Source organism: Aspergillus ochraceoroseus (assembly GCF_002846915.1).
Source record: "Aspergillus ochraceoroseus IBT 24754 chromosome Unknown P175scaffold_5, whole genome shotgun sequence".
NCBI classification, from domain to species: Eukaryota; Fungi; Ascomycota; class Eurotiomycetes; order Eurotiales; family Aspergillaceae; genus Aspergillus; species Aspergillus ochraceoroseus.
Window position 1 is genome coordinate 1,887,060 of NW_024468480.1, and position 23,942 is coordinate 1,911,001.

General features: G+C 49.5%; 8 protein-coding genes and 1 non-coding gene across 9 annotated transcripts; 5 read left to right on the top strand and 4 right to left on the bottom strand.

Moving 5' to 3' along the window:
* Positions 1–187: 187 nt before the first annotated feature.
* On the top strand, positions 188–1,543 carry P175DRAFT_0558463 (TDA10 family protein; the record flags this gene model as incomplete). The annotated part of the gene is made up of 5 exons (XM_040900842.1): positions 188–343; positions 420–922; positions 1,003–1,026; positions 1,132–1,247; positions 1,318–1,543. The coding sequence occupies 5 exons, from the start codon at positions 188–190 to the stop codon at positions 1,479–1,481; spliced, it is 963 nt and encodes a 320-aa protein (XP_040751664.1). The 3' UTR covers positions 1,482–1,543.
* A 111-nt stretch (positions 1,544–1,654) lies between these two features.
* On the bottom strand, positions 1,655–3,286 carry P175DRAFT_0517246 (60S ribosomal protein uL30; the record flags this gene model as incomplete). Its single annotated transcript, XM_040898968.1, has 5 exons — positions 1,655–2,321; positions 2,376–2,542; positions 2,747–2,858; positions 3,200–3,216; positions 3,257–3,286. The coding sequence occupies 5 exons, from the start codon at positions 3,284–3,286 to the stop codon at positions 1,862–1,864; spliced, it is 786 nt and encodes a 261-aa protein (XP_040751665.1). The 3' UTR covers positions 1,655–1,861.
* Positions 3,287–3,780: 494 nt separating this feature from the next.
* On the top strand, positions 3,781–5,103 carry P175DRAFT_0460936 (ESCRT-II subunit protein SNF8). The gene is made up of 2 exons (XM_040894747.1): positions 3,781–4,330; positions 4,406–5,103. The coding sequence occupies exons 1-2, from the start codon at positions 3,855–3,857 to the stop codon at positions 4,722–4,724; spliced, it is 795 nt and encodes a 264-aa protein (XP_040751666.1). The 5' UTR covers positions 3,781–3,854; the 3' UTR covers positions 4,725–5,103.
* A 40-nt stretch (positions 5,104–5,143) lies between these two features.
* Positions 5,144–8,392, bottom strand: nip1 (translation initiation factor eIF3 core subunit c). Its single transcript, XM_040897379.1, has 2 exons — positions 7,941–8,392; positions 5,144–7,768 (listed from the first exon to the last, which is right to left on the bottom strand). The coding sequence occupies exons 1-2, from the start codon at positions 8,284–8,286 to the stop codon at positions 5,511–5,513; spliced, it is 2,604 nt and encodes an 867-aa protein (XP_040751667.1). The 5' UTR covers positions 8,287–8,392; the 3' UTR covers positions 5,144–5,510.
* A 1,309-nt stretch (positions 8,393–9,701) lies between these two features.
* Positions 9,702–12,865, bottom strand: P175DRAFT_0533268 (putative protein kinase Yak1; the record flags this gene model as incomplete). Its single annotated transcript, XM_040900038.1, has 8 exons — positions 9,702–10,459; positions 10,519–10,877; positions 10,979–11,098; positions 11,159–11,418; positions 11,474–11,633; positions 11,699–11,898; positions 11,958–12,229; positions 12,316–12,865. 8 exons carry the CDS (start codon positions 12,863–12,865, stop codon positions 9,702–9,704), a joined length of 2,679 nt encoding a protein of 892 aa, XP_040751668.1.
* A 1,583-nt stretch (positions 12,866–14,448) lies between these two features.
* P175DRAFT_0460945 (DNA-dependent ATPase RAD26) lies at positions 14,449–18,581 on the top strand. Its single transcript, XM_040894748.1, has 3 exons — positions 14,449–14,927; positions 14,983–15,056; positions 15,123–18,581. The coding sequence occupies exons 1-3, from the start codon at positions 14,772–14,774 to the stop codon at positions 18,445–18,447; spliced, it is 3,555 nt and encodes a 1,184-aa protein (XP_040751669.1). The 5' UTR covers positions 14,449–14,771; the 3' UTR covers positions 18,448–18,581.
* Positions 18,582–19,734: 1,153 nt separating this feature from the next.
* Positions 19,735–19,825, bottom strand: P175DRAFT_0t92. The gene has a single exon. It is a non-coding gene; the product is annotated as a tRNA-Asp (tRNA).
* Positions 19,826–20,397: 572 nt separating this feature from the next.
* Positions 20,398–21,689, top strand: P175DRAFT_0502430 (uncharacterized protein). Its single transcript, XM_040897380.1, has 3 exons — positions 20,398–20,997; positions 21,075–21,179; positions 21,243–21,689. Exons 1-3 carry the CDS (start codon positions 20,703–20,705, stop codon positions 21,353–21,355), a joined length of 513 nt encoding a protein of 170 aa, XP_040751670.1. The 5' UTR covers positions 20,398–20,702; the 3' UTR covers positions 21,356–21,689.
* A 346-nt stretch (positions 21,690–22,035) lies between these two features.
* On the top strand, positions 22,036–23,672 carry P175DRAFT_0502431 (uncharacterized protein). The gene is made up of 3 exons (XM_040897381.1): positions 22,036–22,603; positions 22,674–23,282; positions 23,337–23,672. The coding sequence occupies exons 1-3, from the start codon at positions 22,489–22,491 to the stop codon at positions 23,471–23,473; spliced, it is 861 nt and encodes a 286-aa protein (XP_040751671.1). The 5' UTR covers positions 22,036–22,488; the 3' UTR covers positions 23,474–23,672.
* The last annotated feature ends 270 nt before the right edge of the window (positions 23,673–23,942 follow it).

Genomic DNA, 23,942 nt, shown 5'->3' on the forward strand with positions numbered 1-23,942 from the left:
CGAGCTTCACCGCCTTCCCAAAGCACCGAAACAGAGGAGCCGGGGGGGTCAAGTCCGGTCAGATATCGAGTCTAGGTATAGTTATACAGTATCCGTAGTTAGCTGTAAACCTGTAGAAACAATCCTAGATACTCCGTACTATTGTTCAGAAATTGGAAAAAAAAAAAAAACACCTGACGACTTCAAGATGCCAGAAATCTTCGACGACAAGTCCCAGCATTGCATCCCCTTCCTTCTGGAGCGATTACAAGCCCACCAAGAAAAGTACGGAAAGGACCCAGCAAATACTCCGCCATTCTTCCTTGGTCTCAACGGAGTCCAAGGAGCGGGGAAGACAGTTCTGGTAGGCCATCCATCACTGACTTCTATTCGATTTCTCTTTCTTCGCTGGACTAACGAGTAGGGAACCCGACTCCCAGGTGTCTACCCTCCAATCCACACTGCGCTCCCCGCCATACTCCCTCCCAGTCGTAACCCTCTCCCTTGACGACCTCTACCTCACCCACGAAGACCAACTGACCCTCGCAAAAGCCTTCCCCTCAAACCCTCTTCTCCGGCACCGTGGCCAGCCCGCTACCCATGATCTTCCGTTAGCTGAACAAGTCTTCTCGTCGCTGCGTTCCGGCCGTCCGACTGCGATCCCACAGTACGATAAATCGGCATTCGCAGGCCAGGGCGATCGGGTCCCCCCGTCCCAATGGGAGACAGTCAATGCGGAAGGTCAGCAGAAAATTAAAGTTCTTATCTTTGAAGGATGGAGTGTAGGGTTTCGCGCCTGGGACGACGACGTGCTCCGGGAGAAATGGGAAGCCGCGGTCCAGGAAGAGAAGCAGGGAAATTACAAAGGCCGTCTAGGCTATGTGAAGTTTGAGGATATCAAGATGGTGAATGACGCATTGAGGAAATATGATGTTCTGACTGAGTTTGTTTGCCTCTTTTTTTTTTTTTTCCCCTGGGACTTTGACTTTGCATATTTGTTTCGGTGGCTAATTGCTTCTATAGTCAGTTGGATGCGCTTATCCATATGTATGCGAACCACCCCCCCCCCCCGCCCTCCGGGGCCAAGATACAGCCGTTTTCTTTTGCTTTTTTTCCATGTGGGTTGGAAGATGTGCGCTGACCAGAAACTAGTGACGCTCAGGACAACCACTTTGTCTATGACTGGCGACAAGAGCAAGAAAGATCTCTTCGCGCTGCAAAAGGCACCGGAATGACAGAGGAGCAAGTCAATCGCTTTGTGGACGGATGTGTGTTGAACCCCCGCCCCCACCCAAAGAGCCCCAAGCACAAGTAGACGATCGGAGCTAATGGGCATAGATTATCCCTCCTACGAACTCTACACAGAAACCCTCCGTGAAGGGGCCTTCAAACCGGTTCCGCATTCGACTACAGCATCTGCCTCCCCATCAGGTTGGCAAGGCAGACAGCTTCGGTTGGTCGTCAACAAGAACCGAAAGGTCCAGGAGGTGATCAGGTTGTAATACCGTTCGTGGTTTGCGCGAAAGGTCGGCAGGCTATCTGGACATGAATGCCAATCCCTTCAGATCGACACAATATATACCTACAAGGACCTACTGGACCTACCTACCCTTTCATGGTGAGTCCGATGCAAATAAAACCTACAGGGTATGAAAGAAAAAGATATTAAAATCATCACTTCAATTCATTATGACCAGCATGTAGAATCGACAGTGACGAGGGCGGCCAACTACAAAGGATATTAAACGTGTAAAGTCATCAAGTGCTCAAAGCTTTTGAATTTTTTTCAACTCGGAATTCGGACCATTATACCAACATCCAGTCAGTAGTCCATAACCCGAACAACCCGGTACGAACAATAAACCCGTCCAACGGAAGAAATCTAGTTCATCTGGCGGAGGAGGGCGTTGATGTTCTCCTCACGGTTACCGTAGTCACCACCCTCGATGAAGTGCTTGAACTTGCGGGTGCGGAAGCCACCGTTGGGGTTGGAGAGCTTGAAGGGCCAGAGGAAGTTGTTGGCCTGCTTGAAGTTGGGGCCAACGGTGTAGATCTCGTGGATCAGATCCTCCATACAGACAATGCCGTACTTGCCGAGGTGCTCCTCGATGATCTGGTTGTCGGTGAGGGGAACACGCTGCTTGTTGACCTTTCCGTAACCACGCTTGTAGACGAGCTCACGGACGCTCTTGAGGTTGGGGTAACCGTAGGCAATGTAGGGGTTGATGATGGTCAACATCTCCTGGGTAGCCTTGGTGAGACGAACGAAAGTACCGTTGTTGATCTGGAGCAGACGCAGGAGCTGCAGGATCTTGCGGGGCTGAGGAGCGATCTTGTTGATACTGTCAATCCATTAGCAGATATTCGAAAACATCAAGTACATTTCCAAAACTCACCCCTTGATACGGACAACGAAGACCAGCTTGGGCTCCTCAGGAACGTAGAAGTTACCCTCCTGGCGAGCAACGCGGGCCAGGCGGATCTTCTCGCGCTCAGCATCGCGGTACTCCTTGACGTAGGACTCGGCACGCTTGAAGATAACGGAACGCTTGTTCTTGTTGGCCTATCAACTCTTGTTAGTGACAGAGTCATCACAGTAATCCACAAAATTAAATCATTTGAGACATCAACTCAGCCCCGAAAGATGGTTAACGAAGCGACAGCATTGACTTGGTGGTCTAGTCGCGTGGTGTGTAGGTTGTCATCACCGTTGAAATAAGGTAAAAGGTAGTGAAAAAAAAAAAAGGAAACAAATGCTTATACTGACCTCCTTCTTCTTCTGGGCCTCCTCGCGGGCAACAGCGCGGGCCTGCTCCTGGCTCTTGCGCTTCTTCAGGAGGGTCTCAGGGACCAGCACCTGGTTCTGGGTGGGGACGGTGCTGTTAAGGTCAGTATAGTCTGTCCGCGACAAGTACTTAGAGTACGATTCCGCCGAGTGTAAGAATTGCGGCTACAGTGCCACATTCTCATGCTGAAGGCCAAGAATACATAAAACACCCGACAAGATATATTTAATCGGTGAGGTTTATTTCCATCCGAGAATGCCTTCGACCTTGCTACTAGCCACGCAATTTTCAGCGCGAAGTTCGCCGGTACGATGGAGGGCAACGGAGGCAAGCCTCATCCAACAAGACCCTAAGCATAACGCTCAGGAGTTGGTGTTGACGCTCTTCGTTCTACCATCATGGTTTCTTGCAAGATACCAAAGGTAGGCAAAAACGATAGCTCACAACAATTCTTTTCAAGGAGAAGGCGAGCATGCTTTCAACCTCAATACCCCATTGTCTTTTTCCTCCAACCACTGCATTGCCTCTAACACTTCCTTAGATGCGAATTCATGGCCAGAGAGACGGACGCGGGAAAAATTCGAGCTGGTGCCTCGCGACCATTTCTGGTTGCAGCATCTCCAGCGAGAAGGACGACTATAATCCGAACCCCACAGGCTCGTAGAACGTATCAGTCGGAAAGGGAGAACCAAAAGGGATCATACGTAGCAGTCGAGGCCATTGCGACGGTCCTTTTGAGTTCGCGAGTTGGGCGATTTGGCGAAAGCTGTCGTACTGGGAAAGAATTTCAAGGAGAGAAAAAAGTTCTTAAAAAGCGCAAAAAAAGGTTGTGTGGGTGGATACCACTAGCTCTAGCCTAATACAGCTAGCGTGTTATTATTCAGCGTCACTTCCCATTCGGGACCGTCTTGCCCTTATCTGCTTAGGGCAAGGGCCTGTCACGCGATGTTTACTGATAAGATGATCCATAGCATAGACCTTTTTTAGTCTACAGAGTGGATTCGAAAGAGGGCAAGCTCTCCATATCATCATCACCACGCCCGTGTACCCCGCAATACCGACTCTTCACTACACACCATAACTCCCATCATGGCTTCCCGTCGAGGCGTCGGGCTCGGCGCTTTTGCAAATCGCACTCAAGCTAGCCAGTCGTACGCCAACCATGGCGCAAATCTACGCTCTACACACCTCTCATCGTTACAAACCCAACTATCGGTATTCCAGTCACTACTGCATACCTTCGCCCTAGAACACAGCTCAACTATCAAATCCAATCCCACGTTCCGGGCAGAGTTCGCCCGTATGTGTAACGCTATCGGAGTCGATCCCCTCGCAGCGAGCAATGTCAAGGGCAAAACTGCGCGCAAAGGGCTAGGTGAGGCCGCCAGCTTCTGGACACAGATCATGGGAGGAGATATGAACGACTTTTACTTCGAGGTTGCTGTTCGGGTGGTCGAGCTTTGCCGGGAGACTCGAAGCGAAAATGGGGGGTTAATAGGTGTTGAGGAGTGCCGGAAGCGAGTCAGCAAGGGTAAGGCCATTGGAAGTGGCCTAGCGGTTACAGAGTGAGCCTCCTCCATTTCCATTTTTCTCACACATTGCGCAACGCACCGAATAACACTAAACATTCCAATTTCTAGTGACGATGTACTTCGCGCTGTGAAATCTCTCGAACCACTAGGCTCCGGCTTCTCCGTCATCCTCGTCGGAAGCAAGCAATATATCCGCTCTATCCCGAAAGAGCTCAATACAGATCAAGCTACCGTGCTTGACGCGATCCAAATACTAGGCTACGTGAGCGTATCCATGCTGCAGCTCAATCTGAATTGGGAAAAGGCCCGCGCACAGACTGTCCTCGACGATCTCCTGGCGGACGGGCTTGTCTGGGTGGATCTTCAATGCCCAGAGAAAGAATATTGGTCTCCTCAATGTCTGCTTGGAGATGACGATGAGAGCTGATTCCGAGGCGGCAAATGGTCTATCGCCTTGTCCGACAGTCAATCCTCACGTTCCTCCTTCTGATATTACTGTCTCTACAACGAATACTCCGTATGGAGTGCTTCCGGCTAATCGCCACGGTCTATCGCACCACCCAACCAGCAGCACCGGAGAACCTCGGAGCTTCGGAACTAGAAGTGCATGCACAACTGCTACGGGCTCGGATTTCCGACCTCTGATAAGCGTCAGGCGCTGGGTGCAGGCCTTGCAACCATATACGGAGTATATATATATATATATATATATATATATAGCCATGCCTTATACATGACGGAGCGGATATATTCTATTCGATTCACAGGGGAGCCAGGGCCAGAGCGAAAGGCGAAAGTATATATATAAAGCAACAAGTATTAGATAAATGGTCAATTTAATAAACAGCTTGAGCTAATCATCATTATTCCCCCCTCACTATCATCTACCTATTCTTCATATATCACACGTCGTGTGTGTATGGATGTGTATGTCTTTCAGTAATTCGTTTTATTTTATTTCCCTGATTTATTTATTCGGAACATGAATCTTCATCTGTATGTATAGAGAAAGTACGAAAGATGAGGAGTTTCCCGGTAATTCCTCCGAGGACAATAAAAGTAGACAACCATGATGAAGAAGAGTAAGAACACATGGGAATGGTCATACGGTACGTAGCAAAGAAAATTCCAATCGGGAGAGAGATAGAGAGAGAGAGAGCATTAGAACCATAAAAAATAAAGAAATGCCATTAACTTAACAAAACACGTTTTTTTATGCCTTGATTGCTCCGCCCAATGCACCACCACCGAATTGTTGTCCACCCGGTCGGCGACCCTGCTGACCTCCAGGGATTCTAGGCCCGCCGCGAGGTTGGCCACCACGTCCCTGTCCACGACCACCACGGGCGCCAGCGCCCTGATCGCGCTGGAAGGCATTGGCCATGCCTTGCGTCCGTTGTTCGAGAGTCTTCTCGTTGGCCTCGAGGAGGTTCATGGACTTGTCGGCGAGGGTTACAATCTGGGACTGGAGGCGCGACAGCTCGACACCCTTGCGGAAGACGATGGCGTTGTTGACCTGGTCAAGAGCAGCGGCCAGCTCTTCGTGAGAGATCATGCGGCTGATGATAGCAGCGATCTTCTTCTCGGAAAGCTCGAACATGTTGGCGAGGGTGGAGATGGAAAGGCTGTCGTAGAAGGGAGCATATGTGAAGAGGTATGTGCGCAGACCCTCTTCCTGGATCTGGTGGGAGAGCATCTCCTTAATCTTCTCTGGTTGTGGCATGAGATCCCAAATCTTAATGGAGTTGAGCATCTCGGCGGCCTTCTTCCAGTCACCAGCGGCAAGGAACTTAGCACTCATGATGACACCATCGCGGGTGTTCTCTGCGGGACCAGTGAAGACCTGGCGCTCGTTGTAATCGAGCATGCGTCGGAAGGTCTTGGAGATGACACGGCGCTTCATTTCGGGCGATGAAGAAGTCTGGGCCATCAGAGGAACCTCAAGGAACATGCTGGAGGTGAGGTAAATGCACTCAAGGAGCTCAAGGTTGATGTGCATGTGGAATGGGAGCTGACGCTGACGCTCGAGACGCTCTTGTTCGGGAGAAACAGTAGAGTAGCGCTGGAGGATGATACCCTGAGCAAGCAGCTCTTTTTGGCGTCCGCTGCCGCAGATCTCAGAGAGGGTATTCTGAGCCTCGTAGATAAGGCCGGCGCGGAAAGCACAGAGACCAATCTGGACCAAGGTCCTGTTGAAGAGAATTTGGGAGCTGACGTCGAAGTTGGCAATGTTCTCAGACAGGTGAGACATCAGCATCAGGTCGCGAGAACGGAAGTACTGGTCATGGAGCGCGAGGAAGTAAATCTGGCACAGCATGGAGCGAGCTCTGATAATGCCATCGCTTTCCTTGAACAAATAGTTGCACAGGGTCTGGACAAGAGCGGTGATGTCGCCGGTGTTGCCACGGAGGGTGATGGTGGAGTCCAACTCGGCGGGAAGAGCCTTCCAGGTAGCATCCTCCAAGATTGTAACAACCTGGGAAGGCTTGAAGTAGATGTGTTCCAGCCTCCTCATCACTACTCTGTTCAAGCTGTCCTGGCGAGGGTCGGTCTTCTCCAATTGGATCAGGGCTTCGATGTAGATCTGAGTTCGCACAAGGTTGGTGTAGAGCTGCTTCTCGTCACTCAGGCGGTCAATATATTCAGCGGTGTGGGGGTCGATGTGCTGCAGAGACCTGGTGAGTTCGTCATCCAGCCTCTCGACGTATGAGACAATGCTGCCGGGAATGTAAAGCTTCTCGCCAGCAGCAGCCTGGGGCTGCTTCTCGTCATCCTCCCATTCCTCGGCTCCCTCGGCGACCACGTAGTCGCGGTTGTTCTCCAGAACGGAAAGGAGAGTGGCGAATTCCTGTTCTGCGAGCTTCCATTGATCAACGCCCATGTAGGCGGCAGAAGATGAAGAGGTCAGGTCGAAACGGGTGGAGATAAGAGTAAGGTAAATACGGATGCGTTGGTAGGGATTCTGGGCGACCTCCAAGAGCTTCTCCATAGTCTTGATCTGCTCAAGGCGGTCTGTGTTCTTCTTTCCTCGGGACTCAACAATGACGCGTAGGTGCTTCAAGATGCTCTCCGGAGTGTACTGGAGGGTCTTTCCACCACGGCCTACAGTTGCAAATCCATCATCATCTCCAGCAACAGCAGCAACTGGGGCCTCGACGCGCTCCACCTTGGTCAAACGCGGGGCGGAAACAACCGGCTTTTCCTCCTCATCGTCGCTCTCCATGTAGTCCGCCTTGTTCGCCCTGTACTTCTCGACCTGTGTAGCGTAGTCCTTGTTGTTCTTCTTGACCTTCTGCTTCACGGCGTTGAAACCCTTGGCGCTGCTAGCGTTCATCTTCTTATTGGAGGACTTCTGCTTGGTGACGGTCTCGTTGACGAAATCTTCGAGGTCCGCAATGATCTTAATGTAGATCTTGGGAACAGGGCCGGACTGAAGGACCTTGACGATCTGGCGGTTAAGCTTATCGAACTCTAGAGGAACGAAGTTAGTCCAGAAGTTCCCATATCAAACACTTTCTCCTCTGGTCCCCTCCTCAACATGAGTCGAAGGAGGGGGGGATTGCGGGCATGTCCCAGAAATCCATCCGAAAAAAAAAGGAAAGAAAGAGAAGGGGAAAAAAAAAATTGCAAGAGTTGAACGCACCTGCCGAAATAACAGCCCAGTCGTTGATTCTCTCGGCATTCTCAATCAGCTTGATGGTGCTCTCCAGTTCCTCCAGCCTCTTGTTCTTCGCACTCTTCACGACCTTAACCACATCCTCATCTTCACTTTCTTCGCTCTCCTCCCCGCCCTTAATGAAACGGCTAGCACCGGTTTTTCCAGCACCCTCCTCATCAGAGGACTCTTCCCCCTCGGAATCCTCCTCCTCAGTAGTCTCGTCCTCCTCCTCGGACTGCTCCTCCTCATCGTGCTCATCGCCGTACAGCTCCACCTCAGAGCCACTGCTCTCGCTGTCGCTGTCGCTGTCGCCGTAGAAGAAACGCGACATGGCTGCGGATTTTTGTTTCTTTTTTTGGGAGGGTCAAATAACGGAACCTAGGGACGTCGCGAGGATGGAGATATCGTCTTTCCCGGCGAAAAGGAGGGGGGGGGGGCGTGACGTGAGTAAAGGGATCGATCCTCTTAAGATCACTCGCTCCTTCGCTTGGTAAGAAAATCCCGTTGTGAGGGTTGGAAGCCGTCGATGTTGGGCGGCGCGAGCCACACACGAAATTTAAGCGAGCCGGCGCCTAACTAGATCGGGTAATCAATATGTTCCCCAACTATCAGATCTCGACCTGCCAGCAACTATACCTTTCCTACTTTGACTTCAATGTCCTATTAAACAAGTGCATGGTCGCTCGGAATTTCTTTCTATTCCCGCGGATTTTGGGAGCGTTATGTATGGCTTATGCTAGACCGAAATATATACAATTGGACAACGCTCGATCATGCTCAACGTATGCCACAAGCCATGGCTATAAGTAATCACGACTAATTCACCAGTAAACAGAATAAAAGAGTAATGCAATCATGACTAAGGCACAGATTCATACACGAAGAATCACTCTGGACCACAAGCCAGCCATAAGTTTCAGTGGCATGGACCACTGTATCTCATCAAATCAATGGACCATAAACCTGGAAGAACCAGAAAGAATATGCGAGTGCAAGGAAGAGGCCCTTAAGTAATGGCATTTTCAAACTTGTTATCCAAGCTATAGTAATGCTCCCTTCCGCGGAAAGGGGATGAGGGAGATGAAAAGAAGACGCGGGGCGGGGAAGAGTATATCAGGTAAACAACTGTATCTGCTATGAGAATAACAGGCAAGAATAAAATAAATGTAACACAGCAATGAACATAAAATGCAACCTATCCAAGTACTCCTGGCTATGCCGTGAAGCAGCCAATACATGAATCTGGAGGAGCTGGCTGGGGAAATTGATAGCTAAAGGGGCCATTCAGAAGACCGAAGCGCCCGATCATACAAAAGGAGATCATCAAGGCTTCGGACTCCTGTCAAGCCACTGCTTGTAAAACTGCCAGTCCCATCATAACGAATGGGTGATTGTCACAGTATGATAACCCAGTTTCCTTTCGCTCTGTTGCTCGTCCAACCACGGATCTCATTCTGACCGAAGCCACAACCGAGAATAATAGTACGCGCGCAAAATAATCAGGACAGCGCCACTTTTCCGTGCTGACAGGACCGGCAACCGCTGCCAGTAACAAAGGAAATGGTGAGGGAATCGAGCGAATCCCAATGCCAAGCAAATGTGACCATATTTGGAGCGACTCCGCGTTAAATCGTTGCGACAAACGCACATGGAGCATACTCGTGCTCGATACAAGAGAAATAGCTAATAGTTGATGCTCGTGCAACGCTTGGTTGCTCTCATTTCAAACTCTCAGCTTGCATACTTTTAGTGCCACTGGTTCTGGCCCATGAATCCTTCTCCTAGCACACCATCTTCAAGGGTGCGGATGAAATCCCGGTTACGTGTCGCGCCAGCCCGGCTGCTTCGCCGTCTCTGGTTGGCAGAATTGGGGTCAACATACCCATCCGCGGGTGGAGGATAGTAAGCTGGGCTGGGTTGCAATCGAATAGGCGCATTCGGATCGAGATGGCTTGCAACTCGTTGAATGGTGGGCGGAATTCCCTGAGGGTCCATCGTGGATGCGCGCTGGCGGCCGGCCCGTGTTGTTGCCTGTGCATAGAGACTTTGCGATGGGGCGTATTGTGCCTGGGGCACCTGGCCTGGTATGAGGTTCATTTGATGGCCATAGGCTGGTGGCTGTGTGGGGTATGGCGGAGGTGCAGCTTGTTGATGGCCAGTGAACATCCCATTGTACATAGGCGGAGGGGCTTGGGCATGAGGCGGGGTGTGGTACGGGTTGATTTGCATAGAGTATGCATTCTGTGCGGCGGATTGGGCGTGCACCGCGTGCGCCGCTCTCTGCTTGCTTGCAGCCTCTGCCTGCTGCTGCTGTTGGATGCCAGGAGCAAGCGTCTTATTCAGAGAGGAGTATTTCAAATTCATCGGAGGGACAAAGGGTCCTGTGAATTTCTGCTGTGTTATGAACGGGTGCAGCTTAGCCTGTTGCGGCGACCAGCGCTCAAGAGGGTTAATTGACAGGAGACCGCGCACGAAATCGATGAAGGCAACACGGTTGTTAACTTCTGTAAGTTTCGGTTAGTGGTTGTGGAGGAACTGGGGTGGGGGGAATAAGCAGACGCACCTCTTTCAATCTCTGCTTGCTTCATGTTTTTTCGGGGCATGGGATAGCTGCGGATGATATCCTCCAAGGTTGATGCCTGAAAGTACTTCTTGCTCGGCTGTTCCTTCGTATTGCGCTCGCGCGAGTATTGCTCCAGACTCTTCAAACGATAGCTCTTTCGTCCAAATTCGTCCTGAGTTTTCTCGAAGAACTCACCGGATTGTTTGCCCATTTCCAACATCCAGGTTGGCGGCAAACCGAGCATCTCCACAATTCGACACACCTGGTTGTATTCGGAGGATCCGGGGAATAATGGCAAGCCAAGGAAGAGCTCAACAACGATGCACCCCAGAGACCACATATCGATTGCGGAGGAGTATCTAAAGGGGGGGGTCGATACGATTAATATACGAGTTTCCATCGATGAGTAGCATCGTAACACCCAGAAGGCACCGGAATAGAGGAGTGAAGAGACACCTACGGTAAACCGAGTAACACCTCAGGTGAACGATAGAACCTAGACTGGATGTATGTGTACACTGTTTGCCGTTCGTCGCAAGCCGATCCGAAATCAATCACTTTGATTATGGGGCTTTCGAGGCTTTTGAGGTATTTAACATTAGTGGTGAAGACCTTATGGGGCAAGGGCATTTGAACTCACTTCTTTAGTAAGATATTCTCCGGTTTAAGATCGCAGTGGATCAAGTGTGCCTTGTTCAAGAGGCTCAGGGCATTCAAGAGTTGCTGGGCAAACACCCGCACAAGAGTGGTGCTCAATCCTCGGAATTGGTTTTGTTTGATCAACTCATAAAGGTTAACGCTCAGCAATTCAAATACCAAGCAAAGATGTTGGCGATGGATGAAGGTATCTTTCAATCGGAGGAGGTGATGATCGTCGTTCTTGTCGTATTTGCTGTTGAGCTATTATTCCGATGGTTAGCACGCTAACTGGCAAATTAATAATTTAGAAGCATACCAGATCCAGAACAGAAACCTCCATCATGCTTTGGTTGAAGTAGGCCGTTTTGTTCTTAATAACCTTGACAGCCACCACTTCCTGCGTCTTCAGATTCTGACATTTCACGACTTGCCCAAAGGTTCCTTGCCCCAGAACGTCAAGGATGAGGTAGCGATTCCTAACAGATGATATTAGCAAAGGCGAATTGCGGGATAGACGAGGAAACTGCAAGGGAAAACCAACTTGTGGCCCGCTTCTTCACTGCCCAAGATGTCGTTGACGTATAAGATGTAGTCGCTATCCTCGTTGTCGTAACCATCATTTTTAACGCCCTTGCTGGGTTTGGTAAGAACTCGTCGGGGATTCCGTGACGACTCGTAATTGAAATTGGGGTTACATATGCGGTAAGTCGACGGGAGATGGGTCGTCAACGCTTGAAGTGGCTGGATATACGTTAGAAAGGACCAGCATATCTGCATATATTTCATTCCAAAAACCTTACACTGATAAAACCGCCTTCGGGATTAGCACGTCTGTATTGAGGTTGAGCGTTAATGCGCGGCTGAAGTTCCTGGACCGACTTGAGTTTTTGGAATTTGGGGACTGGTCCTCGACCAGGTTGTTGGCTGATTCCCGAGATAGAGCCTGGGCGTGGAATTCTTCCATCTGGCGCAAATGCTGAATTGAGTTGCGGGGCTGAGGATGGGGGGTGATACTGGTCGGGACTCATGTCGGAGGACTGCATAGGAGGAAGTCTTGGAGCACGCGATGCAGCTACCGAAGCAAACCGAGGTTAGATATATTAAGAATGGCGACAGATTTTCAGAGAGAGAAGGGGGGGGGGGGGGAGAATAGCTCACAAGGAGGTGATTGATACGCCTGAGGAGGCGAAGAGTAATTTGTCGTGCGCGTTGGCGATCGTCGAGACTGGTGTGGGTTTGGTGGGAAAGCGTAGGAATTACCAGACTTCCCGGGACTTGCATTGTAGGGCATTGCCGGTGACAAGACGTTCATAGGAGAGTATCTGCGAGCGGCAGAAGATTCTTCATTGGGGAAGTACTGGGAGGAAGGTCGAGCATGATGGTTGGGCCTTGCAGGGTACTTGGCCCGGTTGTACGGATCCGCATCCTCCATGGTAGTATCCGCATCAGTGACATAATCCCGACTCCGTGGTGTTGCCGAAGGAGACGACGCCATCGAGGCAGACTTGGAGTTGGCAGCGACACCCGGGGTTTGGAAGGTCTCGTATGTGTACCCAACCGGGGGCTGTGATGGGGGTTGTTGTTGTTGTTGTTGTTGTGGCTGGCCCGGGCCATAATTCGAGGGCAGCTGCTGGGGGGTGCCATTATGATTGAACTGCGCAGGCCGCCCCATCAAGGGATCCTTATATGCCTGCCACTGCGAATCCATGTCTCTTCTCCGTTGTTACGATCGCTCGGACAATCTTAGGATGACTTCACGGGGAAAATAGGGCGATCGCCTATCGCTGTCGACAGCGCACATGCACTGCGATCGGGGTAAGATTGCAGCGGGGACGACAGGACGTACGTAGCGCAACGAGGAGGAGACGAGATGGAACACGAGGGAGGCTGATTGTACACTCCGAGGAGTCGAAGCAAAACAAAGGAATTGGTATTAATTCCAGGTTATGCTGTACCTCATTATCCTTGCAAGCAGATCTTCAGCAGGAAGTGTAAGGCGACCACAGGGCATAGGAGGGTTGATGGTGGTGGTGGTGGTGGTGGTGTGTGCGTGGGCAAAGCCTATATATCTTTTGGGGGGAAGTGGGCGGGCGGTCGCAATTCACAATAATCCTGGCGGGCCTAATAATCCTCACGCAGATGAAGGGGCTGAGGAGGGGGAACTTCAAAAGGAAGGGAGAGAGTGTCAACTGCCTGGAACCCCGGAGAAACAGCAAGTCCCAAACAGAAGCACTTGAACAACTAGAATTTGAACTAGCTGACGGTACAGAGGGAAGAAGGAATGGAAGGAGGAAGAAGAAGAGGAGGGGAAAGAAAGAGAGAGAGGAAGGAGAGGGAATTGAAGTGTAGTTAATTAGTTGGTAGTGTGGTGGTTGGTGGTGTTCGTGGAGGAGAGACAGAGCGGCCTCAGGCTGCGGTCTGTTAGGTGGTCGTTGGGCTTTGGAATTTAGAGAGAAAAGAGAAAAAAAAAATAGAAAAAAAGACAGAAAGAGAGAGAGAGAGAGAGAGAGAGAGAGAGAGAAAGTCTTGACTCTTGACTCTTGAGTCTCACTGTCTCTCTCTGTCTTGTGGGCCAACTAAGAAGTAGAAGTCTCGATTATAATAGGCCCTGCTGATCTCACGACTTTGGGTAACTATATCTAAGGAAGTATGGAGGAGTTATGAAGACCAACCAACCCAGGATAATAATAATGATAATAATAATAATAATAATACAAGAGCTGAAATTGGATTTGTTTTCCAGAATTCATTTTTTTTTATATCTAAGATACCAAGGAGAATCCTCTGAATCTCCAGCCTCTTGGACGATCTCACCACTATGGAGGAGATACATACTGTACGTCCCCCCTTGAGTCGTCATCAAATTAATGCTCAATTGGTTTGATTAGTTGGGGACGTATTTTTGTATTATTGTCTACGTAGTACTCCATATATCCATCAACCAAAGACAATGAATTACCATCCCCTAATTTCGTCATGATCAGTACGATGAGGGTGGTGGTGATAGTGTTGCTGATGGTTGCCACAGCAGTCCAAACAACAGCTGCAGGAACAGTTGTTTATCCTGGCTACACTCCATATTATTGTTTTATAATACTTCTTCAAGTCCATCTCTGTGATAATAATAATAAAATATCAAAATTGAGCTATTCTGAAGCTGTGACGTGGGAGGCTGTGTTACCCGTGGAAATGCTGACTGGGTAACATTCTGCCAAGCAAACTCAGGGCGGTGAGTCCCAGTAGTTGGCCAGCAGCTTCGTTTTATTACGACGGACAGATGCCTCCCAAGACGAGACCACGAGAGGAAGCTGGAGGGGTCGAGGTTTTTTTTCTTGCTGTTGTTGTATCGACACGATCCCGACCCCATCTCAGGTTCACCCACCATGTTGATTGACCTGTCTTCAAACCAGTCTGCAGTTGCGCGCCGTGTTCCTATATCATAAACCATCATTCACTGGTTACTCATACTTCACCCGGCTTTTGCCCAAATCTGGAAGCTGGGCAAGCTGGGCAAGTGATTACAGATACCTAGGTAATACTTTACTAGGGCTTCTCAAGAGGCGAATCATTTATTTGACATCGCGTCTAGCTTGGACATCTAAATTACTGCCATCATGGACCCGAAAGTAAAACAAGAGGAGGATATCTCTCTCGAGATATTCGCTCCAGGGAAAGGACCTTCAGAAGCCCCTGATGAGGTTAGTCGGCTGAGGGAGCTCCATGCCGATATCCGTGACCAGGATGATCTTGAGAGGGACATAACGCGCCAGGTAACCCCCCCCCCCCCCGGTATCCACTGGATAGTCAATATCTAACTGCAGCTAGGCAGATAAACTCCTCATGGAACAGGCAGACGAACGAGATAACAAAAGGCTAGAAAAAACAAAGCTAGAAAAAGAGTATGATCTATGGGCTTTCTAGATTCAGCACTCACCACACACACATACTTACTCTATTCATTTTAGGAAACTTGAATCTCAAATTCTGAGGCTACATCAGCGTCTCTCACAGCCAGTTGGCACCTCAGCTCGAGTTCGCTTACAAAATGACTTGGAAAAGCTAGAAGCACGCAATAATGCACTGGCGAATGATCTAACAGAGATTCAACAACGTATCGATGAAAGACGAGAAGAGCAAGAAACTATCTCGGAGGCGGCTGGGACTGGCCGGATGCCCAACGAGTCTCGCAGGGACTATCTCATCAGAACCGGAAAGATAACACCGTTCTCGAAAATGGGAACCGGCCCCAATGAAGGCCCCTTGGCTAGCCTCCATGATGCCCTCATCGATGCCGAGGACGAGCGTGAGGAGGTGGAAGCGTTGAAACAAGTGAAAGCCCAGACGACTGTCTCTCATCGGAATCTTTTGCGCCCAGGATTTGGCTTTGATGAAATAAGAGACTCCAGAATAGTAGAGGAACCCATCACTGATCGTCCCGGAAAGAGGAGAAAAGTAGAAAAGGACGTCAAGCACAATGTAGCGTCTGATGATGGAAAGGGGCTAGACCTCGCAATGGAGACGGTTTCAGAGGGCCAGGTCTCTGACGAAGAGGATGAATCGGAGGGTTATGTCGAACCCGAAGAGCAGCATTCTTCGTCCGAAGATGACTCCAATTTCATTACCGAAGAAGTGGCAACGCGACCCCATGCTAAAGCCAAGAAGGGCGAGGACGAATTGGAAGATTTCAGTGGCCTAGATGATGGAAATGAAAAAGTCTATCAATCCCGGCTTCAGAATTGGGTTCGTCGAAGAAGTGCAGCCCGGAAACGGGCTTCCAAATTAGACAACGAAGGCGCACATGAGGAGGAGGGGGGTGACGACGACGAATGGTTTATGCCGCATCCTACCGAACGAGACCTCGCTTTTGACAACGGATATCGCATACCTGGTGATATCCACCCATTACTCTTTGATTACCAGAAAACAGGAATACAGTGGCTATGGGAATTACAACAGCAACAGGTCGGAGGCATCATTGGTGATGAGATGGGCCTGGGAAAGACAATCCAAGCGATCGGATTCTTAGCGGGCCTTCATTACAGCAAGAAGCTGACAAAGCCCGTTATTGTTGTCTCTCCTGCGACGGTGATGAAACAGTGGGTCAATGAATTCCATCGCTGGTGGCCTCCGTTTCGCGTTTCTATTCTGCACACATCTGGCAGTGGAATGGTCAATATCAGGAGTGAGAGTAGCCGAGAGGATGCGCTCACGTCCGAGAAATGGGGCCATGCTTCTCGTGGCTCCAGCAGTGGTTTAAAGGCCGCCAGAAAGGTGGTGAAAAGGGTGATAGAAGAAGGACATGTTTTAGTGACTACCTACTCGGGGCTACAGAGTTACGCATCGCTGTTGATTCCACTCGAATGGGGATGTGCTGTTTTGGATGAAGGCCACAAGATCCGCAACCCCAATACCTCTATCACTATCCATTGCAAAGAACTTCGGACCCCGCATCGAATCATTCTGTCGGGTACTCCAATGCAAAACAACCTTACTGAACTGTGGTCGTTGTTCGACTTTGTGTTTCCGATGCGTCTTGGGACCTTGGTGAACTTTCGAAATCAGTTTGATTTTCCCATTCGACAAGGAGGTTATGCAAATGCTTCGAATCTGCAGGTGCAAACAGCGGCAAAGTGTGCGGAAACTTTAAAGGATGCTATTAGTCCGTATCTTTTACAGCGATTCAAGATCGACGTAGCCGCGGACCTTCCCAAGAAGAGCGAGCAGGTCCTGTTCTGCAAACTGACCAAGCCACAGCGACAGGCATATACCGCATTTCTAGCATCGGAGGAGATGCAGTCCATCCTACGCGGTCGCCGGCAGGTGCTGTATGGAGTTGACATCCTGCGAAAAATCTGCAACCATCCAGATCTACAGAATCACAAGTTGCAATCTACTCAGGTGACCTACGGCAGTGCCACCCGGTCCGGCAAGATGCAGGTTGTCAAATCGCTGTTGGAGCTGTGGAAAGATACAGGCCATAAGACTTTACTATTTGCACAGCATCGGATCATGCTGGATATACTGGAGAAATTTGTGAGGGCTTTACCGGGCTTTACCTACCGCCGTATGGATGGCACTACGCCCATTCAGCACCGACAAACTCTTGTCGACGAATTCAACAATGATCCCAGCCTTCACGTGTTCCTACTCACTACCAAGGTTGGGGGGCTGGGAGTGAATCTAACAGGTGCAGATCGGGTCATCATTTATGATCCCGATTGGAATCCTTCGACGGATATGCAGGCTCGAGAGCGTGCGTGGAGGCTAGGGCAAAAGCGTGAAGTTACCATCTACCGATTGATGACGGCTGGTACTATCGAGGAAAAGATATACCATCGCCAAATATTCAAGCAGTTTCTTACAAACAAGATCCTCAAAGATCCCAAACAGCGCCAAACCTTCCAGCTTAGCGACCTCCATGATCTCTTTTCCCTTGGAGACGAAAATCAGGGCCCAACGGAGACGAGCAAAATCTTCAAGGATGCCGAGGTTACATACGAAGAGACCGCAGAGAATGCTGCTAACTCGGCGCAACAAACCGACGGCCAACCTGAGCGGCAGGCGGAAAAGAAAGATATCAGCCAAGTACGGGGCGTTGCCTCGATCGAGCAGTTCCAAGGCGAGCCCGACCGATCCGCCCACGAGGACCAAGGCACACCGGGGACCAACTCCGAGTCGCGCATCATGGAAGGCATATTTGCCCGATCGGGGGTCCATTCGGCGCTCGAACACGAGCAGATTGTAAATGGCAGACGCGTCGTCCGTGCAGACCCCAAGATGATCGAAGCGGAAGCTAAGCGGGTCGCTGCCGAAGCGGCCGAAGAGCTACGCCGCGCAGGCGAAACAGCTAGGTCCGTGCCCATAGGGACCCCAACCTGGACAGGCCAGTTTGGTGTCGCCGGGAAGCCCGAGGAATCCGCGGTGAGATCTTTTGGCGGTGGTCGTAGCAGTACAGCCCGACGTGCTCTCGCCGGTCCATCGTCCGCAAGCCTCTTGGCGAACCTTTCTTCTCGCGCCTCGCCGTCTCGCAGCAGCACGAGTAGCCCTGCACCATCACCGAGTCGTCCCAGCGGAAAAGCCTTCATCACGATGATCCGGGACTTTATCATCGCACAGGGTGGGTCGGTGTATACGCAGATGTTGATTGATCATTTCAATCGGTTCTGCACCACTCCACAGCGGTCGGCGGAGTTTAAGGAGATGCTGAAGATGATTGCCGTGTTGGAAAAAGGTGGGAAGAATGGACGCGGGAAGTGGCATCTCAAGCCGGAGTATGCGAAGGCACGGTGATTCCTTTGCTTCTTTCATGACCTACTGACTACCCACTCGCTATATGATTTGAAACAGTAGGGGATCGAGAGTTGACGACATGTCCTCGGTAATGTTACTTACTACTGCTAATACAATACCTATTATCCTATGACCAAATTTTTTTTTTTTTTTCTTTTTTTTTTTTTTCCCTGCGAGGTAGCAGTTCATTGTTTCTGTTGCAGTTGCCCTCCAAGACATGTCCAATGGAAGCAAAGATGATTTCATAACCAAAACAAGTCACTGATGGACAGCACAGTCAGTAATGTTGATTCTCCCGGGGTCTGGGTAACTAACACAGATAAGCCAGGCTTATGCACCCTCTGTGGCCAATCAATAATAGCTCACTCAAGGCTTACGGAGTACCTAGCTCATGGAGATATATGTAGGTAGCTTGGTCTCGCGGGGTAAGCAAGGTGCTTATACATATAAAATAAGGGCAAGTTGTCCTGGAGTAAGAGACAACAACAACAACATGTACGCCTACGAATCATTCAAACACCGAAACCAAAAGTCAAGTTGCATCCACAAAATGCCGGTAAGTTACATATGAACGGTTTGAATACTTTGGGCGTATCTTACTAGAAATCTCATTCCTCCGGCCGTGATGGGTGGTGTTCTATATGAGGCAACAACAGTGTAAATGAAACTTGGCATCTCAAGGCACGGATCTCAGATGTGGAGCCAGTTCATGACATGTTGTAGCTTCCTATAGGAATCGATCTGTATTTGAAGCAGGAGATCTAGATATAGAACATCGTAGGTAACACCAGGACCCCTTTTCCAAACTCGTTGGGGGAGGGGGGGGGGGGGGGTTTCTTTCCCTGAGCAAAGCAGCACTGTTCACTCTCATATACATTCATTCCGCCATTGCAAAACGAAGTCATTATTTTGACTCGCGTGGTCCCGGCCAGATGAGGATGATGAGCAAGACGCCACATTCTTCACACCAAGAGGGGCTATAAATCATGCTTCGAGATTGGGTTATAGTTATTCCGCTCCGGTAACAATCATGCATCACGTCAGCAGGGTTTGATTGGTTGATTGTAGGAATTACCTGGCGGGAATAAAGATGCATGACTGCCGGGGCTCATCACGAGCACAACTAAATCACCTCAATATAACTTTCATGAAAAATGATATGACAAGATACATGTAAAGGAACCAGTAATTCACTGTTACTGCAGAGTACGGAGTAGGAGGAGTACTGTGTGCTGGTTGTAGTCCGGATAATTTGGGAGGGTGGATTAGGTGGGGAAAAAAATAATTCTCCCCGACTGGGAGTCGAACCCAGGTCTCCCGCGCTCGTTTCCTGTTAAGGAATGACAAGCGGAAATCATGACCGTTAGACCATCGAGGAATTGTTGAAACATAGTCTCTTTTTTGGAATCATATGGTAAAATATTATTAAACTAGGTTACCAGATGTATTTGATGATTTTGTTTATAAACTAGTTAACTACAGAAACTACAGATTCATATGTTGGAGTAATTTATTAATTCATTTGTTATCTCTGGAGCTACAAATTTACAGTCAGAGGTTGAGAATGTCTCAACCTCCCTATAGAGTACCTGGGTAACTGTTGGACCTGTTTCTAAAGCACTCCTACTTGATTGGAGTGACTTATTTCTACACTCCGGGTCACTTTTGATTAAGCCTGGACATTCCTCATTCCTCATCCCAGCAACTGGGAAGAATTCCGATTTATTATCATCAAGCAGCTTTACGCTTTACCTCCTGCTGGTGGACCTTCTCTGCTGATCTCCTCTTCGTCAGGTCCCACTAATGTCTGTCTGCCCTGGTCGCATTGGAGTTATAATACGGAGTACCTATAGGTACACTGCTCCCAAGTGGAGGTCGGATCATCCTTTGCCTTGCTATTGTTGTTGTTGTTGTTGTTGCGAGATCATGAGCTGATTTGTGTTTCACTTAAGATTTTTGTCGAATTACGGAGTATACGGAGTGCTCCGTGCATCCAACACATCAAGGTTGCAGCACTGTGATGCTGCTGATATAAATACAAGGTTCACATCATCTGCTTGCCACCGTCCCCTGGCAAGAATCCATCATTCCTCATTCCTCAAGATTCTCTCTCTCCCTCTCTCCCTCTCTCTTCGTCTCCACACACATTCTTTGGATATTCAACTAGTCTTCATTAATTTCCAACATCTTTTCCGCTCTTTTCTTCTGCTGTTTGAAATTTCTTTGTTCCCATTCCGGGTTCCCTCGCTTGCAACATGAAGCTTCTCTCCACACTCTCACTTCTGATCTGCACTGTTGCCGCTCAACCGCTGCTCAGTGCTCGCCAGGACAACAGCACCTTTCGACTAAAGACTGCCGGATCTGATAACCCGGAGCACAACAACCTTTATGTCTTTGGATTCCATACCGGTGCTGGGTTCAACGATGCGGTTCTTACGCCCAGTGTTGACACCGCCTCCAAGGCCTTCTTGAACGGGACCCAAGTTCAGTTCCAATATGGCACTACCTTCCCGTGGGGTCTCCAACCCGTGGGCAACACCAATTACGCTGGTAAGTACCCTTCTCCCCAATGCATCAATGATTTGGTCGAGAAAAGGTGGATGGAATTAATGTGTCTCTTCGTACAGCCTGGGAACCCGTAGAGATCAATGTCGGCTACGGGCAGTCCGGCTTCTTCTTTAACAGTACCGGCCTGCAGTGGTCGGAGCAATTTGGTTTCGGAGGTTGGCTGGGTGAGTGTCTAGATCCAACACAGGCTACCGCACATCTACCCGTATACTAAACGTGCTCCCTAGTTTGCGACTGGTATCACAATGCACCCCAGCTCTTCTACGTCTATCGCTACGAGGTCGCCCATTATCCTGCCTCCTGCAGTGAGGTGAACGTTCTGCCCGAGCCCGTCGCCTGAACCCGATCCCCCGGACTTGCCACCGCTGCGGCGGCGCGAAGTGATGATTCATAACGCCGATGGGACAGGAACTGCAAACGGTGGGGATGATAACCGTATGCTTTACTCGGTGTACCTTGTTATGTGCGATGCGAATTTGGAATGGTTCCTGGGAACTGTGATTGACGAGATATATGTATCGTTTATATTTATATAACTGTGATGTCATTTGGATGGGAGGGATCTGAATCTCTTGAAACGATGTTGGGAGCTTAAATAATTCAACCCCAAATATATATTATCCTCTTCCGGGCGAAATCCGGCGGTTGTGCATCGTCTGTATCGATTATTGGCAATAGTTCTGCGTATACTCCGTAGTGGCGGGTTTAGTCGAGAGAGGTGGGGATTCGATCGCGACCAGCGACCGTGGGGATACGGCCATACAGAACCAGATGAATTCGAATTGAGGGTTAATGAAAGATCAAATCGTCTCTTGTGAATTTATTGCAGAATGAAAATAGAGAAGAAGAGGGAAGCAAAAAAAAGAAAAAAAAAAGAAAGAAAGGAGGAGGGAAGAAAAGGCCTGAGGCGCCAAACCCCAAAAATAGACCGTGTCTCACATGCGCTCCCAAAAGGGTTAGCCACACCTGATCTTCTCTCTCTCTCTCTCTCTCCATCTCTCTCTCCATCTCTTCTTTTCTCCCTCCTTCTGTTGCGAGCCTGTTATCGCTTTCTTCCCCGGTCTCTTTTCTTTGTGTCTGTGATCTGTCGTTTCTTCTGGCACCTGATTTCCTCGTCTCCTCGTCGTTCGTCCAAATCCTCCCAGTCGCTCGCTTGTTTACTCCTCTCAGGCTCCACCGACCACTCTCCTGGACCCCTTGGACCCTCGGACCCTATTAGACGATCTGCGTCTCGCAAACCGATTCGTGTTTTCATTCTCGTCATCTCTCGTCATCGATAGTTTATCACCATCTCGCCCTCGTTAAGTCCCCCGTATACAAACCATCCGGGCTTCCTTCGGGAATCGTCAAACGCTCGTTGCCCAGTGAACACCAATTGTCAGAAAAATCGCGGTTCCTGTTTGCGCAAAGGGGATCAATCGAGACCCCGCTCTATCTACACAAGAAATCAGGTGCGAGCCTGCAGCGACCAGGATGCGTTTCATTTCGCTTTTCCCTCTGGCGTGTCTCCTTTTGCTCGCCGTGCTTTCAACAGCCTGGCAGTTTGATGGGCTGGAAAGGGTCCATGGTCAACTCTTACCCAGAGAAGGTAATTAGTCTGGTCGACTGGCGTTAGGCTGGGGCTTCGTGAGGTGTTGTTCTGACGAAATATTCTTTAGACTCGACAACTTCCACCGAGAGTGCCACCACCGGTGCTTCAGCCAGCGAGGAGACTGCTTCGGCAACGTCTACGAAATCATCCAAGGAGACTTCCACCGAGACTTCCAGCGGAACCTCCAGTGAGACTACCGATTCTGCTTCCACTACTACAACTAGCAAGCACTCCGGACACTCTACGTCATCTAAGAATTCCACCACCACTTCCACCTCCGTCGACGCTCGTCTCCCCGCCGGTGGTATCTCGATGCTGACCCCCTCCGCCATTTCGACAACATACTACAAGATCGATGAGGCCATTACCTTCGTGTGGAACTATACATCCTTGTCCATCACGCCCACTGGGGTGAACGTCGTTGCATCCTGCAGTCTGAACGACGCTACTTATACCATTGCTAGCAACCTGAGCGTTTCGCAGACCCAATCAGTTGTATGGGATACGAAGAAGTACCAGGCCAATGCTACGGTACCTCTGCTTACTGCTTCCTATACCCTTATCGTGTACGATGAGAGCAAGAGCATCAGTGATGTCGCCAGTGCTGGAGAACTGGGCACTGACACTCGTTACTACTTCGCAATGTACGCTACACAGGCCTACACACCGCTTGCTGGTACGTTCACTTCTCACAATCCCATCTGACTTGATGATTCTGACTTGGCCCTAGACTGGGTCTGTGCTACCTGTAGCGGCGCCTTTACCACCGAGGAGCTCCGAGCCATGAAATTCGCCGCAGGAATGGCCGTCATCACCGTTGCATCCTTTACCTGGTTTGCCGGTAGCTCCGGTCTCTTCTTCACATAATACTATGCCACGCTACCGAAGAGAGGGTTCATGAACATTTACATCTACATTTTTATGCATTCGAAAAATGTTGCATTGAGCTGAGCGGTTTCCATTTCAGTAATGATAATAGCGATCTACCAGCAGGGCAGGGTACCGGCGTTTGTGTTTTTCTTTTTTTTTCCTTAAAATATGCAGTGGTAAAAATGGTCTTTTTTTTCTTATTTGCTTCTCTTCTGGCCTTGTTCTTATATGCATTTGTTGATTGTTATTTATTATTATTTTTATTATCTCTTGCTTTCAATACTGGGATTCAGGTATAGTTGCCTCTTTCCCTGTCGATGTTTATAATGAGTGGTACAGCGCATTATGCACTTATTGATTGGTTTGTTGTTTGATATAGGTAGGTGGCAGCATATTATTGTATAGGATCAAGGGGTATTAAGATTGTGAACATAGTAATAATATTCTATACTGGTTATTGTATTGT